Raw genomic sequence first — 17,627 nt, 5'->3', positions numbered from 1 at the left:
AGTTGTGGGGACCATTACTCCAATCATTTTGTGTCTTGTACCTGCGTATACTGTATGTGCAACTCTGGATTGTAAGTCATTATGGGAAGATTCGCAGTATATACCTTCACTCACAAAACTCTAGAGCCCCTACCAAGTCGCGTTTGTATGCAGGTGATATCGCTGTTCTGTATTTCTTGACCACAAAGTATACCATGTGCCAATTTGAAGGTCGATTACTGTTTACTTGCCATCCTCAAACAAGCATCTCATGTTACCACCACTTGCTTTGATTACTCTTTGTACTGCTACTTTGGTGTCTTCTTACAACATATCCCGTGGCCAAATAACTGACCATGCATTTAAGCTAGTAAATCCACATTGAATTATTCAATTGCAGTGTCCGTGATATCTCATTTATTCGAAGACACGTATTACTATGAAGGCAAGAATTTCGAGAGGGATAATGGTATCAAATCCAAACCCAAACCCAACCATATTAACGTTCGATTTACAAATGGTCCGCTAGTGAATAGATATCATAGTTGTGGTGGGGAGGTGATACCCCATTTCCATAGACGAATTCGTGCTACAATACCAACGATGACGAAGAGCAAAGCAACCCAATGTAACCACATGAGCTTTTCCGACCATAAGTTGCTGATCATGTAATCGGCTCGAACTCCAAGCTGCGCCGTCAACCAGACGAGAACCAAGAGGATGTAGCCTGTCATACGATGGAATTTCCATAGTCGTTTAGCTGTAGCGACATTTCCAAAGATGAGGGATGGCGTGTAGGCGATCAATAGACCAAATAAGCTTTGACAAAAGAGGTAGCAAAACAAAGCGAGTCCGAGTTGTCCATGCAACCTACAATAGATCCATTAATCCAAGAAAGGCATATAGAAGATTTGGGTCAAAGTACTTGCGATGTAAAGTGCTCTTTATCGGACACTACTTTGTTATAAACGATCGCTGTAAAGCCGATGATGGCGCTAATGTATCCAACCACTTGGACGATAGCATGGTGTCGTAAGCCTCGCTTCTTTTCTTGCGTTGTTCGTGTTGATTGTAGCAATGCAATTCCTGTGATGCGAATACGTCAAGCAGTGATACCAGTAACTTGGTGTTATGATTGCTTACCTTCGGTACAGCATGTAACAAACAATATCATAAATATGGGGTGGTACGTGAAGAGGTTGAATGGAAGGCGAACCAACACGGAAACAACGAGACCGATAAATAACAACAGACCAGCATTCAAGACAATAACAGATGCCTTGTCCTTCAACGATTCTCGTGAATGGATCTTCATAACGTTGAGATTGAGGAGTGGAGTACTTTCAGTTGTCATTGTAATAAGTCATTCCTGCCTGGAGAAAACAAGGGACGACAAAAGTGCGTGCGTGCAATAAATGGTTTGTACCGAGCGCGTTCGTCAAATTTCCTTTGAATTGCGTGATGCCCTGTTATGATCCCCAGTTGCCTTGGAAGGGCGCGTTGGTATGTCATGATCCAAGCACATCATCTGTAACGCTGACATTGTCCATATCCTCTTATTATAGATCAACAATCATCAGCGAATTTTGATGCTTGATATTGTGGGATCTGCACATTCCAACATGCTGCGTGGGATGGTCATTGTGCGTCTAACAGTGCAACAGCGAAAAAACAACGAGAGCATGAATTAAGAATAGCGTGGCATTGTCTAGCGCTCTCGTAAACATGCTGTCTAGAGTATAAATATACCATTAATACACACGCGATTTTCGCACGCTCTTGATGCATCTTGGAACGAAGATATCGGTCCCGTGATGGATTAAAATGGAAAACCCAGTATCTAAAGATAATAACAGGGGCTGTCTAATTGAATTAGACTTTACACGAGAGTTCCAATCAGCATGCTTGGATTTTGATGTTTCACATTTATAGTTGACGTATGGCTCCACAGATATGCGAGAGCATAGTACCAATCCAGAGGATTTTGGCCGTCAAATCGGAATTGTTTCCAACAAAAGTGCATTCTTGAATATCATGTGGGGTTCGTTTGCTGGCCAATGATTAATCTGAATCTTTGCCGCCTACCGGATTGCTTAATGTACATCCCCGACAACTAAAGGGAAGAGCATGCTTTGTTTGTCAGCAATGCTACTATTACCAGACAATGTTACCGGATTGAACCGGTTATCGTGATTCATGAGCAACCATTGTTCCCACGGGAGAATCGACGACGGAGTTGATGCAAAATGATCAACCACTTAGAACGCGTTTTGTTATCTTTCAAGATACAGCAGCTTATCATTTCCATCTTTAGCCAATGCCGTTTCCGGGCATCAGTATCTTTCCATCATTTGCATTGGAACAGCAAAGGAGACATTACAAGGAGAAGTATGGTACGAAGAAATAGATGCAGTGGTATTGAAGAGATGATGGCACATAGTGTCATGTTGCAATACAATAATAGCAGCGTCCTCCTACGAAATTAACTAAAATCGACATGCTTCTCTGCTCTGGGAATGCAAAGTACACACGTGATAAGATCCTGGCAACATCTTATCAGTAAACCTGAATAAAAGCTGCCGATGATAGAGATCGGGCTGCTCTGTGTTCCTTCTCTTTCGCACATTTGTTCTCTCCCCCAAACCTACATCATACAGCAATGGAGCATGCGCATTTATACCCTGAATCGATTTATGGATCTAATAAACTACACGTCGGTACCCAACCACTGGAGAATGTATTGAGTAGCATAAAAGATACACGCAGCATACGTCTTCCACTACCGAGTTCCATCAAACATACAGCACAAAGACGCCGAGCAGCATCACATGCTATGTCGATTGAATCGCTTCTTGATAGCACTCAACCACGACCGCAACATACATCCCACAGAATCGAGAAACGACGACGAGCAACAATGAGCAATATCAACGAGCACAATGAGACCGACGAGATGCACATACGATTTACAAAACTACCACGCATACAGCACCCACCATCACCTTCTGAAAACTTGACAACAATGACTTGTTATCATGCAGCTGTTGCTCAAAAGTCGTATGGCTCAGAGAAGCGTTTCCTGTGTCCACCACCGATAGTATCAATAGAGGGAAAATCATCATATCCTCTAGTGTCGATGGCAGTAGTATGTGAAAATGGTGAGCGGCTTCTCGAGCAAAAAGTGCAGCTGGACGATGATCAACGTGGCAGCTTTCGGTTTTTACACGTTGCCGGGACAGCCAAAGCGAAGCAGTTTTATCTGAGAGTGAGTCTAACTCATAATCCAGCGAGCAATTGTTATGCGATATCGCCACCACCAGCACCACCCTATGTCAGCTTTGTATCGAGTCCGGTCACCATTATATCAAAGCCGTCCAAAAAAACTTGCAAAGCGCGGAGTGTATCGAGCTGCATAGTATCTAGTGCACCAGTGGCGTTGTTTAATCGCATAAATTCACAGACGGTGCGTACAAAATACTTGGCTACAGATGATGGTCGTTTATGTGCCAAGAATTCCATGTGGTCTCCCTTTGATATTATCGTGCTTCGACAACCTCCAGCTGATGAAGGTGGTAGCGAGATTATGGATACAAATGCACCATATGGTGGAATGCCTATTGTATATGGCTCAGAGATCAAGTTGCGTGATACGCAGTCTGGAATCGAGTCCCCACCGCTTTATATCCGCAAGGTCGATAAAGGCCGTATCGTCCATACTGCAGAAGGTCCTGTCAGCCAAATGCAAAAGGTTGCTCTACAACTTGCATCTTCCAACAACGATAATGAACATCAACGAATGTACCTTAGTGCAGCAGGCCCCGCTATGAATCCTTCATCACCAACACAATCTAGTTCAATCGACGATAATGGTAGCAACAATAACATCAATGCAGCAGCAACATGGCTTGAGTTTGTATCGTCAAGAGTGGTGGCTGATAAACCTAGGCAGGATCCTGCTGAGCGAGTGGACGACTTTGTAACATGGACTATCGTCGGCATTGCAAAGTTTCACTACAACTACGTTGAGCCTATAGCTGAAGATAGTAATAACGTTCGATCACAAGGGCTTACATCTTCCAATGTCAATGTATCCAGCAGCCACACTCATAGTCGGACAATGCCGCAGCCATCACCCCCACCATCGCCCCCACCTCGTAGAATCATGCCACTCCCACTGGTATCAGCTGTACGATGTTATGATATGGGGACACTTGAATTGACAGGCCAACACCTGATACAACCATCAAATGGGCGACTACTTGATGTATGGCTTGGAGCACATGGACCACTACACCTCAAAAACCAGATACACCTCGATGACGGGTCACTCACTCTCATATTTCAACTTCCATCACTGCATAACTTAGCTGCTGCTCATCATGGTAACCTCGTAGCACATTCAGATGGTACACAACGTTTCGAGTTGCCACTTCTTCTCATGCGCCAAGACGGATCCATGTTCCCTTCCGGTAAAGGCATTGCTTGCTCTCTCTTACCTTCAGGTTTACCTACGTATCCAGTATACATTATCTCACGTGGTTGATTCTTTGTATATTCCATTTTCAATCATTGTACATATTTCCTGCTGTTAAATAAATGCTTATATAGATTTTTTCTTGAAGCCATTTTAGTTACTGCGAATTTCGAACGACTCTAATGAGTTACCCATTTACCTACTTTAATCATCCATTAAGCTAAAGGACACTTTTTTTGGGGGTTGATGGGGTGCAGCCAACCATTCATATGAGTAGTACTTGAACTATCGAGTTCAATGTTTATCATTACTATACTTATTGGACATACTGTAAACAATAAAACCCTATGCAGTTATTTGAATAGCCCCTTGGAGTTAGACATACGCTAGAACCTTACATAGTATTTTGCATTTGAGGAGCCAGGAGCATCAATGATCAGTGAATGATTGCCATTGTATGTTGGTTGTCCTTCACTTTGCATGGATGAGAGTGGATGACCCAAAATCACATTTCCCAAATGGTGGCATTTTAATAAAGTGTAGCCTTTATTCTCCCGTCATCTATTAATTCGTTTAGGATATACGTTGTCATTCAGTGTAAGAGGAATCGGACTGACGGAGAAGGTGAACAGGTTACACATGTTGTTGACAGGTTACACAAACAGATGGTGATGATAATCTTGGGCAATGTTGGTTCTTCATACACAAACATTGATTGACGGAAAGCTACCCACGATGGCAGAGTCAATTGCTTTGTACATGCATACCACGTTTGAGTATTTACACGTTTACATTTGATGCAGGATTACACATTGGATGTTCCAAGTTCAGGAGTTTGTTGGCTGCATAAAACCAAGGCAGGTGACACTTGCCAGAGATACATAACGAGGGACTAGTACTTTATCCACACTGATCGAGGTATACATGTATGCATATTCATAAGAAGAGCTGCGGGGGGCTGGGTGGCTGTATCAAGGACGACGAGAGGCACCAAAAAGAGTCCATCCCACCTTTCTCCACTCCCATTTTACACATTCAAGGTGAGACACAACCCATTGACGACCTACAGCGCATTAACTCCTGTCATGCTCTATAATGCAAGACGTAGATGGGTGAACCGGTGGTCAATGGCGACCCTTTCAACTACAACAAGCACGCGCGCAATCTACCCATGTTTCAAGCTTCCATTCCCATACAACAGGTACGGTCAATCGTTGCAGCTCTTTTACAATTCAAGTTAGACATTGTAGTACTGAAGCTCATGTGTAGGTTGCTGTTCTCTCGTTTATAAGATCTAATGGAGGCGTTGCGTGAATTCATTCCCAAGCTGTCCACAACAACACTTCTTTACACTGTCTCTTTTGGGTATGTTGGCAAGAAAGCGCGTTTAGATTGGTTTCCCTTGGCATCTCACATTGTGTTCATGGTAGATCGAACTTGTTGGATGATGGTACCTGTGGGCAGTAACAAGATATTGATCTCAAAGCAAGAACGCCGTACGTTGATTCAATGGTATGTATGGTGTTGGATCTACAATGCAGGACCACTTAATTAACGAGCCTTACAATGAAACAGCAGCAGCACATACTGGATCAGATGGATACAAGGTTATTTGCAAGCATCAATGGAATGGTATTGGGAATACCTCAAGGTAAAATGATCATTTTAGGATTTGTCACCTTCAAGTGCACTGATGAAAGCAATAGGCTGGTCTCTTTCGGCGATATTACTATTATCACGGCTGCACGTCAAGGGATGGAGTGTACTGTCTTAAGGGGGAAGGCCATGTTGTGGTACGCGGATATTACGTTGGGCTCACGGTGCGACTTCGGTTTAAAAATGCACCCTCTGACCTTTCGTGGAGAACAAAGTATATGCTGCCCATCATTGCACGGCTATACTTTACTCGACTTGAAGACGATGGGTTGTCTTCTTGGCAACATGGCTGGACCCACGGCTAGTGGTGTTAAAGTCGGCTGGGGAGGGGCTTCATGCCACCGTTAAAACTGGTGTTTTGACGCCACGTTCCTACGGGAGGCTAGAAGGCAGTACGGATACTACATTTCTTGGCAGTGCGCTTTTATTATTGCTATTATTGCTGGCGGGAAGATTCATTGGTATGTATAGCATTGGATCTACAATACAAGTGCTATGAATTAACGAGCTTTTACAAGGAATAGCAGCGGCATCATGATATGGTTGGCATGGAGATACGGTTCTTATTGGAAGGAAGCATGTTATTGTGAGGCATCACAAGGTAAGAGTATCCATTATGGGATGTGGCGCATGCAGGTGCACTTACGATGGAAGATGTGCAACGACAGGATCACGAAGGCTTTTCCTCGGCTATTTCACTTGGCACGTCAAGGATGTTATTGTCCTGTGTGCTGTCTTGGGGAGACCATGCTGCCCTTACCACCTCTTGTGGAAACATGTGCTCACGGTGCTATGGCAAGTCCAATTTAAATACGCATCCTCTGTTCGCAGTTGCAGCATGCGGATCCACGGCTCAGGTGGTGTCAAAGTCGGCTGGTGAGGGGCTCAGGTCACTGTTAAATCCGGTGTTTTGGCCCATGCTTCCTTCGGGAAGGGGCTAGTAGGCAGTGCGGGTACCTTGGCATTCTTTGGCATTGCGCCTTTCTTATTACTATGCTTTGTGGTTGCACCCTGATTGAGAGATTCAAGTACGTATCATTCCAATGTCTTTGAGATGGAAGTATTCTTGCTGACATGTGTCTTTCTAGGTGGATCATCTTGCATTGAAGTCCCCAGGATTACAGTTATCATTGCTAAGTGTTGTTTTACATGTTTGGAGGATTGTTTACGGTGCATCTATTATAGGTGAACCATGTTAGGATCAAGCAGCATCGTCTTTGGCATCTTTCGATATCAGCAAGCCTTATTACATCCTTCGATAGTTCTCGTTACCAAGTATTAAAAATCCCTTTTGTGTGAATCTGCAACAACTTCTATCATCTTATGGCTGTGGTTGTCAAGTACTATTCCAGTGGACTGGAAAATCAGCTATCTGCAAGTCGTCTCTTTATGGATGGATCTTTGAGCAATGTTTGTTATCGGTGTCATGGTGGATATCATTCCTCAAGTACCTGTATGGATACCTTGGACGTTCTCTTTGCAAGTGGATATTCTCGTGTGTGCTATTTCATCAAGACCGGATTTATTTATTGCAGTGCATGATGTGTCTCTCATGACGCCTACCCAAGAAGGTCGCTTGATGGCAGCTACTACTGATATGGCAGATGTTTATTTGCTATGGGTAGAACGGGATGGTGCCTTACTCTCTTGTGTAAAGCATCGTTGGCAGCTATGATTCATTTGCGACAGTGTGGTCAGCCCTATCATGACCCTATCAATTGCATTTGATGATTACTGCCTTAGTCGTTGGAAGTTAGACTGTTACTCAGTGGCCTTGTGGTAGATATGGGATCATGTATTGCTTTACGCTCTTATGGGTCGGCCTCTGTGGGCGTGGGATGCTATCCTTTTATCAGACCGAACATGTTGGCTCGAGCAGCACCTATAGAAGATGCTGTTGTTTACAATGGCAGCCCCCGTTATCCGGCTTGGTGCACCGTAGGGGAGAGGGTGACGGCAAAGCCTTCGCGTGGCCATCCTTGTCAGTACATGGGTTTCCATGGAAGCTAATTTGCCACCTTTTATCTATTTATTACAAGACATCATCACTAACTGCGTTCTAAAGCTATCTTTTGAAGTGAGACACCTAATAGCCTAGAAATCATGATTCAGAAACTTAGATCACATGCAAAGTAATATCGTAGAATAAAGACTTCCTTCCAATCGATAAATGTTTAAAGTTATTCTTGAATATGAAATTGGATGACACCTCTAAAAATGACGACATGCATGGTCTCCATCATTTCTCAACACCGTTGCGTGGGTGGTCAACATGCACCAAGGTTGCGGATGAGCTGTTTATTGCTCACATGCCGTTTACATGGTTCATTCAGGCAAGAACAATCAAATCATGTGGACCGCAAACAAGCTATTAAAGGCCTCTTTTCAACATTGGTGCTTGCTACCACAACCACCATGTCAACGAACAACCAGTATCGTTCAATAAATTATCATTGCAAATACAAGTCGTGTATCCCTCATTGCTAATGTCGAAAAGATACAGAGCAGGAGAGCGTGTGTACTACTATAAGCAGCATACTAAAGAATGGCATCAATGGATACAGTTTATAGCAGCATCATTCCTCGAGGTGTAAGTACATTCTACAGCAATGCATTCTATACGACATTCAAGCTCCACCAAGGCATGAACGATAACAAGGCGCCGATGTGAAGGGTGGCAACCATGATGGATATTCATCATAAGGCTGGACATTAAGATCATCGCAATGTCGCATCACAAACTATCAGCACATCCTCAAGCCATGTATAGTATCCATTTTGGACCTCTGCCATAATTCTATGATGGACTAGCTGTAAATGTACCCGGATGCTGGTAACTATCTTTCAAAAGGTTGAGGTATGTTATCCCAACGGTCTTGGATTTGCCATGTTCTCATGATCCCAATCATTCTCGCTGCTTATCGAACACACATACGGATATTAAGAGTAGGTATGCATGGACAACATTGCACTAGGCTCTTCAGACTTAATCCTGGTATATGCGCCCCATCACTCTATCAGCTCATGCATCAATTTATCAATGCATCATCCCCAAAAAACAGAAATACTCACGCCCACAATGCACAATAAAAGGATGTTGTCGCCGCCCATCATACTCCCGCACGTCTCTTTTCTCTGTCATACTCCATTGATTGCTTACAAGGTAAAATTTCCAAGGTTTTGTACGTATTCCATTTCTTGCAAGTTTTGTAACTAAGTGCTGATCTTTTGTGGTCTTTCATAGTGCTTTATTTTTATCCTATTCTCGTTGTCAGTGTATTGGGATGTTGTATTCTTGTAATGAGTTAAAGCCTGATCATGTTGCTTGATGAACACTACTCATATACGCTACCTTGTTACTTTCGATATAGCCATCTCTCCGTGAAGCATCTGCAAAAGTTTGTTTTGGTGCCATGGTCCACGTCGGGTGCTGAAATTGACATGGTGCATATAGCGGGGGAACCCCCCCAACTCCCATGGTGGTGATTTTGAGGCTTCCTTGTTGGTTGTCAATGTCATTGGACGATCCGAAGAGCTCTGACGCCCAACTGATTCAGCAACTTTCTGACGTCCTTCACTTGCCAGGTAATCTTGTTTTGCCCCCATGCTCGTATTTATGATCTATAACCTGTGTTTAAAGAGTTTTGGCAGGAACTCAGGTGGCAAGATCGCACCATTGGTGCTGATGATATCGCCTTCCTGCGCAAGTGTCCCCACACTACCCGCCACACCGCTCACAGCCGCCTGACGAAGGATGTTCATAAATTGCTTGCTTCTTTCAATCACAAGTCCACGAAAGCTGATCACTTGAAGAAACTTCTCAAGTCTTTGAAAGGTGTGTGTTGTCAACCGTTCTCTCAGTAACCTGACTCATTTTCACTATGTGAATAGTTATTCAGAAGGATGCCGCCAATAATGATCTTTGGAGATCAAGAGCCTTTCATCATGCCAGGATCCAAAATCAAAGGTTGATTGTAGCCGAAGAAAGAGCCATTGCGGAGGTGCATATATTCTTACAACGTTCCTATCATCAATCATTATCCTAATTGGGCTGTTTTAACTTGTAGGAGAGTTTGGTGACGGCTGTAATTGAGAAGGCAACGAAAGACATTAAGCAGCAAACTTGTCACATAATGGAGAACCAGTGGATGATTCTTTGGCTATTTACACCACCCATCATACTCGCTTCAATTCATTCATGATACCGACCAACACGATATTAGGATAGTCGTAGCAATGCTTTCTAGTGGATGCAGTATTAGCGCGAAAACACATTTCATATATAGTGTGCTTTATCTGCATAAATAGGCGATTGAAACAAAAAATGAATACAACATCACAATAACTTTTACAAGACATGAACATAGAGTCAAAAGAAGTAGGCTGTTGGTTTTCACCACATACATATTACATGTAGACGCAAAATCTCAGATCAAGGGGTGGAGTAGGAGTGTGCTGTGATAGGCAAATTCGCCTGCAGCAGGGAGAGGGGAAAATAGTGGGATAAGGAGAGAACCAAGGGAAAATACCAGGAGACATATCCACGCGCACACGCTAAATTTACAGGAACGACTGCACACACCTTCAACCTTTTCTTTCACTTTTTATCCTTCCTCCACGTTAACACATAAACACATATAATGACTGTCTCATCACCTACTGAAGTGGCACCTCCGCCTCCCCGTGCACCCATCACATCCACGGGAACTGGTATTGCAAATCTTCCTAACCAGCGTCACAAAATCGTTGCCAAGAATGGTGCCAACTTCACGTTGATGGTGTGCGGTGAGTAATTTTTATCAAGGATACTAAACATTCTTGTTGCATGCCTAATGTATTGACTTGTAGGTGAATCGGGTGTGGGCAAGACAACCTTTGTCAATACCCTTTTTACATCCACCATCAAGGAACCCAAGAATTTAAGCAAACGTCGCTTGCGTTCTAATAACAACAAGACCGTGCAAATCCAGATTACCAAAGCCGGTGGGTTCAAGTACTATTGATTCAGCACTACATACACTGACACAACCTCAATAGAGCTGGAGGAGAAAATGTTCAAAGTCAAGCTCACCATCATCGACACTCCCGGCTTTGGTGATTATGTCAATAATCGCCATAGCTGGATCCCTATTGTGAACTTCATTGATGACCAACATGAAAGATACATGCGACAAGAGCAGCAGCCTTCGCGTGAAGGGTTGGTGGACATGCGTGTCCATGCATGCTTGTATTTTATAAAACCAACAGGCCACACGTGAGTAGCTACAGTGACAAAGAACAAGAGGGGAAGAGGGAAAAAAGGGGGTAGTTATGATACTCACCATCAATGATTACCAAGATTATCGCCTTTAGACATTGAAGTCATGAAACGTTTAGGCTCACGTGTCAACTTGATACCTGTCATTGCTAAGGCTGATACTTTGACACCTGCTGATTTAGCAAAGTTTAAGCAAAACGTAAGTATAGAATAAGTTGGATATGATTTTCTCCTGAATGGGGGAAAATACATTGTAAATCCTCCCTTGTTACCAACCTTTTTTGTCTTGTCTCTCTCAGATTCGGGAGGTGATTTCAGCACAAGAAATTCAAGTATACTCGTGCCCTATTGAAAGCGAGGATGAAATGACTACCAAGCGCAACGCAAACATTATGGCTGCACTACCTTTTGCTGTGATTGGGTCAACCGAAGAGGTGGTGACGCCAGATGGTCGACGCGTCAAGGGTAGACAATATAGTTGGGGTTGCGCTGAAGTTGAGAATGACGAGCACTGCGACTTTAGAAAGCTGCGTAGCTTGTTGATCCGGACTCACATGCTGGATCTTATCACTACCACTGAGGAGCTGCATTATGAAAACTACCGCCAAACACAAATGGAAACGAGGAAGTTTGGTGATCCAAGGTTAATAACAATGGTCCCACTGCTTGATTTGTATATATTCACTCACGTAGTACATTTATTCATAGATCTCAACCCACGGAGAATGCTAAATTCAAGGAAGAGGAAGAAATGCTTCGTAAGCGTTTTACAGAACAAGTCAAGGCTGAAGAAGGCCGGTTCCGAAAATGGGAGCAACAAGTAGGTTGTCATGGAAGGTCTATATTAAATGATAGATGCTTAATGATGTACAATGATATGATAGCTATTGAGTGAAAGGGATCGATTGCACAAGGAATTGGAGCAACAAAGTGAACGTATCAAGGAATTACAAAGTGAAATGGATTCATATTATTATAATCATCACAATTCGCCTAGAGCTGTTAGAAGATAATCCTTCCTTTAGTTACTTGAACAACCTTTTAGTATTACAAAGCTATAAACAAGCAAGTGAATCCCGCCTGTTTTCATTCTCCTTCTTCTCATTTTCTTTTGTGATGGTCAAAGACACTTCGGCCCGATATCAGTGGCATACACATACCAACAGCGGCACCCGTGAACCCATTCGACTCACTACCAATAGCAACATGGCAACCATGGAACATGACATGACGACCGTTGGATTGGCACCTGAAGAGATCCGTAAGCACATGCGTGATCCACCTTTGTGCTTTTGCAACAAGAAAGCCCATCGCTCTGAAACAGCACTTGGGACCATGTACGATTGTCACAACTTGCAGGATGAGAAGGCACAAAAGATATGTGGATTTCATATACATGGAAAAGCTTGGAGTACATTTCGTGAACGAGGACGGCTGGATGCAGATGATCCTGAATTAAGCGTGTGTCCCTACTTCAATTTCACTTTTTGCGTACGTTTTCGAGTGATCAATGATTATTCCAAGCAAACGTTGGCTGTGCCAAGGTGTTTTTGTGGATTACGGGTCAAGATGGCTGAACAGAATGATCGAATTGTATTCAAATGTCCCAATTACGATATCGATGGTGCCAAGCCAAAGTGTGCGTGGAATCTTTGGGCTGAACAAGTCGCATTTGGAAAACCACAGCCGCTCCTTCATGATTTTGACTCTTTTCGGAACGACGACTGAGACACGACCATTGTTTTCCTCTCCCTCCCTCCCTCCCTACTTCCTTCCTTCTCGTACTTTTGACAACACAAACACCCCGTCTCTCTCTCTCTCTCTCTCTCTCTCTCCAAATGCAACAATCGGATCTCCATCGACTTATCCAATCACTTGAAACAAAAGGCGATGCGCTCACTCACAACTCGAGACAATGGCGAGAAAAGATCGACGACAAGACAAAAGAAATAGAGGAACTGAAAAGAAAACGAAAAGAGAATGCACAGAGGATCAATGAATTACGAGACACAGCACAAAACATCCAAACCAATCTTCAAAACCGTCAGGAACAACAGCAAGAATTTGAAGAACGAGTTCATGCAATCAAAGAAGAGCGTATCCATTCCCAGTGTCTTGTAACCCAGGCTGAATCAGAATGGCGTGAATTAAAGGCAGCGCATGATCTTCTTGCTACTCGATACGAAGCTGTTCGACCTAGCCGGGACTGCAAATGCGCAGGTTGCTCAAAATGTAATATTGAATTTGCAATGTTGCCATGTTTCCATTTCGGTATGTGAAAAGAATATCCTTGAAATATGCTCATGCTTATGTTGCACTCACACACACATCTCTCTGTCTATGAAGCCTATTGTGAAGAATGTGCAAAGGAACTTTCATCATGTAAAATATGCAAGAGTACAAAACAAGGAATCCAACGTATATATTATGGTTGATTGTTTATAAAGATACCCCCACATTTGATAATGCCAAAGTGATAAAAATGCAAGGATGCAAATGAATAGGATGAGCTTTATGTTGTAGAGGGTGGTGGTGTAGCCGGCAATATGCGGTATTGTTGTGATTCGGATAAGGATGGTAGTAATGCAATTTCAGTGTCTCTTGGAGGATTGACCATTTGAGCTACAGTGGCAATGGTTTGACTATCAAGTTCCACGGGTGAATTAGGTCGTGCTTGAACTGCTCTAGCTGTATCAGACGTATGTTGCTGGTCTCCATGACGAGTTGAAGTAGAAGCAGCAGCAGCGTTGAATGCTCCAATTTCACGGGCATAACGAGCCTTGTCCTCATCCGCTTTTTTATTCCAAGGACTACGTTCTTCCATTGTCATTTGGCGCCATCTCTCGGCCACAACTTTACTGACTTGTCCCACGTTGGCTTTAGGCATCAGAGCTGCGATTTCACCACGAACAGACATTGAGAAAAAGAGAAACCCCGACATTGGATGCTTGGGAGCAGTTGGGTTGTGAAGTCGTTTCTTTTTACGTCCACGTGGATCACGTCCCAATTGTGTAGGTTTTGATTTTGATTGAGATTGCTGTTGTTGTCTCTTTTTGATGCATGGACGAGATCGATAACCTGCTCGTGCAAGTTCAGCCTTAGATCGCCTATTGTAGATCATGTTGGGGTGCACGTCCAAATGTTGTTGCTTTAACTTGGCTGCTTCTTCGTTGTAATGGGCCTTCTCTTCCTATTATTGTTAACCATGTCATATGTAAGAAATGCATATAGTTTGTGGTGCAAACAAGTATTACCTGAGACAGGTTTTTCCATCGTTCACCAATCATCCTACTTATTTCTGCAACACCCAAGTTATGATGTTCATATAGGATCTTGCGACGCATGTCTCTGTTGAAAAGCAAATAGGCGTTTGGTGGTCGTTTGACGCGCTCGGGTAGGTGATTATCAGACTTCAACGCGAGTCGGCTGCCATCTGCAAAGTTGGCTAATGCTTCCGCTTCTGCTGCTGCTGAATGGCTTGCTACGTTGACCATATTGCGCCCACCGGTTATGGGTTGAGGAGATGGAGATTCAGATACATGTTGGATATCTTGTTGCCCTGATGGCCAATCGCTTGGACTGCTACTTGGTGGACTGCTGGTGCTGCTGGTGCTACTACCACAAGTACTGCTCGCTGTACATCGTAGATAGCTGGCCACAAAGACGGCATTATGAGAAACTTGCTCTGTATTCTTATCATCTTCATTGAGTGACGACCATGGCTTGTCAACACTGGAAGACGAGGAATCACTGTTATCTGCTTCTTGTTGCTTGAGGACTTGTGCTTGGTGCTTGTACCTCATTTTTGATTCCTGGTAACAAAATGAAAAGATAAGGAGAAAGGTGCTAAAAGCAAAGAATAGAGTCAAACTTACCTCACTGAGACGGTTCCATTCTTGTCCGAGAAGTCGATTCAATTCCGAGCTACGTATTCGTGGTTGCTCAGCTCGGATCTTCGGCCGCTGCTCTGAGCTAAAAACGAAAAAGGCATTTGGTGCCCTTTTCCTAGTACGATGATGATTGCTGGTGATCACAGGTAGCGGTAAATCTCGTTCCACATGTTGGCTACCATATAAATCTCTAGTGAACCATTTGTGATGGTTGTGATGTTGTTGTGAAGATGTTGTGCATTCGTAGGATGATGTGGTTCTTGCATCCGGATGTGATCCGTGCTCTGTGTTACCCTGTGAATTGATGATACAACAACCGTTGCCATGGCAACTTACCTTGTTCATTCGGTAACAATGGCGCTACTGGATATATAGAATCAATGTTTTCTATTCCACGGTACTGATTTCGTTTCCTACCTTGATGTCTTGATTCGTGTTGTGTCAATGGGATGTCGGATGAATGCCGCTAGGATAGTCAAGAGACACACAACCTCCTTGAATACACAAAATTATTCCCACAGTGATGCGAATCTTGAAACCATTCATACCTGATGATGTTCCCAAAGTGATGATGTATCATGTTGAGTGTCAAAAGACACTTGTTGTAACTGTGGTAATATTGGATTTCGATCATCTTGGTATGTATTGAATAATTCTGACTGCTGTAAGCGTGGTGGCGCGTCAAAGGCTGGCAATAGCACCGAGCTATTACTGGTTACAGCTGTAGTATCTCGAAAGGACGACTGATCCTGGGATGTCGCATAGTCAAGTACGCGATGGGGTGAAGGTGATGCGTGTTGTGTCATGAACCGTTTATTGCCGTGAGAGGTGGGGGACACGTCGTTGTGTGAGCGATCAAGGTACTCGGTGCCTTCGGAATAAGACATTGTTGTATTAGCAAGGCATGGCACCAGAGAAAGTGTACAACAGCTGTAGTTCTCGAGGTAAGAAAAGGGGTCAAGGAAGGAATAAAAAGAAAAGAGGGGTTAAGGGGGGGGATGATCTTTACATGACGTTTGACGGAAAACAGTCAACAGCTCTTGTGTGTGTGCGTGTGTATATAAAACGTTGAATCATGAGGCTGATCCAAGGTTCCCAAAATACCTACATTCGGTAAACTGCCAGTATCATCATCATAGCAAGTTTATTATTACATTTACTAGTCGAAAATCGTTTTCTACTTACAAGTGACCCACCACATTACGTCCGTATTGATATTTATTACTATGTGCTGCTGATGCGCAGAGTCTAAAAGTAGCTGACCTAGCTGAAGTAATATCTTTGCATAATCTAACATTTGGGTAGGGGAAGGTGCTTTCTTTTTTCTTTGTACCAGCTATTGAGGGACTTATGGGAAGGGACAAGTCGACGGCGACAACGACAACGACAACGACAACGACATGGGGCGATGAGATTGTACAAGCCATATGGCGTCCCACCATTGTCATTGTTGGCATTGGCATACCTCTCGTTTACTTGATTCGATCCAGGGTGATTGGCCACCGATTTCCAACAGCAGCTCATATCCCACCCGAAGTGTTTGGCCGTCAGCAGAAAATCCGTGGACGCGTGGTATCTGTAGGTGACAGTGACAATTTTCGACTTTATCATACGCCTGGATGGGGATGGGGATGGGCTCGTAAAGTACCAGTATCTCGCAAAGGTATATCATTCTTCTTGTGTCATTTCATATACGATATTCATTTTGGTTCATACTAGAACTCAGGAACCAAACAATCGCTGTGCGGTTGGCTGGGATTGATGCTCCCGAGGTATAATGAAAATCGGGTACCTATGCTTGAGTATTTACTCTTCTTCTATAGGGTGCTCACTTTGGTATGCCAGCACAAGAACTATCAAGCGAATCTAAATCATTCTTGACATCATTGGTGCTTAACCGTATGGTCACTGTGCAATTATTAAGTCGAGATCAGTATAGTCGAGCAGTAAGTGCTGGTTGTATCCTTGTTTAATGTTCTTGAGGCTTACCATGATATAGGTTGCCATGGCATACGTGAGGAAGCCACCATTTTTTCGACTCAAAAATGTATCCGTTGAAATGTGTAGAGCAGGGATGGCAAGTCTATATGTGGCAAAAGGAGCACAGTATGCGGATCAACTAGAGATTATAAAGAAGGCTGAGGCTCGAGCAAAGTAAGTAGTGAGATTACATCGAGTTGCCATGGAGATTAAAGGGTGGTATGCATGATAGACTTTTGAAAAAGGGTATCTGGGGTCTCAAAAGCTATGTATCTCCCGGGGAACATAAAGCAAAGTAGGTTCATCAACATCTTGCTCATTGCACGTGATTTTAACTCTGCGCTTTTAGTTACTTGAGAGGCAATTCAAATAGCAAATAAGAGGAATGAAT

General features: G+C 43.4%; 8 protein-coding genes across 8 annotated transcripts; 6 read left to right on the top strand and 2 right to left on the bottom strand.

The window, feature by feature from the left end:
• Positions 1-518: 518 nt before the first annotated feature.
• Positions 519-1,333, bottom strand: O0I10_008098 (uncharacterized protein; the record flags this gene model as incomplete). Its single annotated transcript, XM_058488105.1, has 3 exons — positions 519-849; positions 909-1,065; positions 1,123-1,333. 3 exons carry the CDS (start codon positions 1,331-1,333, stop codon positions 519-521), a joined length of 699 nt encoding a protein of 232 aa, XP_058341217.1.
• Positions 1,334-2,638: 1,305 nt separating this feature from the next.
• On the top strand, positions 2,639-4,522 carry O0I10_008097 (uncharacterized protein; the record flags this gene model as incomplete). The annotated part of the gene is made up of 1 exon (XM_058488104.1): positions 2,639-4,522. One exon carries the CDS (start codon positions 2,639-2,641, stop codon positions 4,520-4,522), a length of 1,884 nt encoding a protein of 627 aa, XP_058341216.1.
• A 2,995-nt stretch (positions 4,523-7,517) lies between these two features.
• On the top strand, positions 7,518-8,119 carry O0I10_008096 (uncharacterized protein; the record flags this gene model as incomplete). Its single annotated transcript, XM_058488103.1, has 2 exons — positions 7,518-7,760; positions 7,853-8,119. The coding sequence occupies 2 exons, from the start codon at positions 7,518-7,520 to the stop codon at positions 8,117-8,119; spliced, it is 510 nt and encodes a 169-aa protein (XP_058341215.1).
• Positions 8,120-10,749: 2,630 nt separating this feature from the next.
• Positions 10,750-12,379, top strand: O0I10_008095 (uncharacterized protein; the record flags this gene model as incomplete). Its single annotated transcript, XM_058488102.1, has 7 exons — positions 10,750-10,894; positions 10,958-11,092; positions 11,147-11,363; positions 11,448-11,565; positions 11,666-12,009; positions 12,075-12,186; positions 12,251-12,379. 7 exons carry the CDS (start codon positions 10,750-10,752, stop codon positions 12,377-12,379), a joined length of 1,200 nt encoding a protein of 399 aa, XP_058341214.1.
• Positions 12,380-12,482: 103 nt separating this feature from the next.
• O0I10_008094 (uncharacterized protein) lies at positions 12,483-13,094 on the top strand (the record flags this gene model as incomplete). The annotated part of the gene is made up of 1 exon (XM_058488101.1): positions 12,483-13,094. The coding sequence occupies one exon, from the start codon at positions 12,483-12,485 to the stop codon at positions 13,092-13,094; it is 612 nt and encodes a 203-aa protein (XP_058341213.1).
• Positions 13,095-13,204: 110 nt separating this feature from the next.
• O0I10_008093 (uncharacterized protein) lies at positions 13,205-13,801 on the top strand (the record flags this gene model as incomplete). Its single annotated transcript, XM_058488100.1, has 2 exons — positions 13,205-13,637; positions 13,725-13,801. 2 exons carry the CDS (start codon positions 13,205-13,207, stop codon positions 13,799-13,801), a joined length of 510 nt encoding a protein of 169 aa, XP_058341212.1.
• Positions 13,802-13,878: 77 nt separating this feature from the next.
• O0I10_008092 (uncharacterized protein) lies at positions 13,879-16,143 on the bottom strand (the record flags this gene model as incomplete). Its single annotated transcript, XM_058488099.1, has 6 exons — positions 13,879-14,556; positions 14,621-15,178; positions 15,242-15,540; positions 15,593-15,616; positions 15,674-15,722; positions 15,805-16,143. The coding sequence occupies 6 exons, from the start codon at positions 16,141-16,143 to the stop codon at positions 13,879-13,881; spliced, it is 1,947 nt and encodes a 648-aa protein (XP_058341211.1).
• Positions 16,144-16,606: 463 nt separating this feature from the next.
• O0I10_008091 (uncharacterized protein) lies at positions 16,607-17,616 on the top strand (the record flags this gene model as incomplete). Its single annotated transcript, XM_058488098.1, has 6 exons — positions 16,607-16,919; positions 16,976-17,028; positions 17,080-17,202; positions 17,256-17,410; positions 17,469-17,531; positions 17,586-17,616. 6 exons carry the CDS (start codon positions 16,607-16,609, stop codon positions 17,614-17,616), a joined length of 738 nt encoding a protein of 245 aa, XP_058341210.1.
• Between the last annotated feature and the right edge of the window lie 11 nt (positions 17,617-17,627).

This window comes from Lichtheimia ornata (assembly GCF_029851405.1).
Source record: "Lichtheimia ornata isolate CBS 291.66 chromosome Unknown scaffold00041, whole genome shotgun sequence".
Taxonomy (NCBI): domain Eukaryota; kingdom Fungi; phylum Mucoromycota; class Mucoromycetes; order Mucorales; family Lichtheimiaceae; genus Lichtheimia; species Lichtheimia ornata.
Note: the sequence above shows the minus strand (reverse complement) of the source record. Positions and strands in the feature narration are given on the sequence as shown.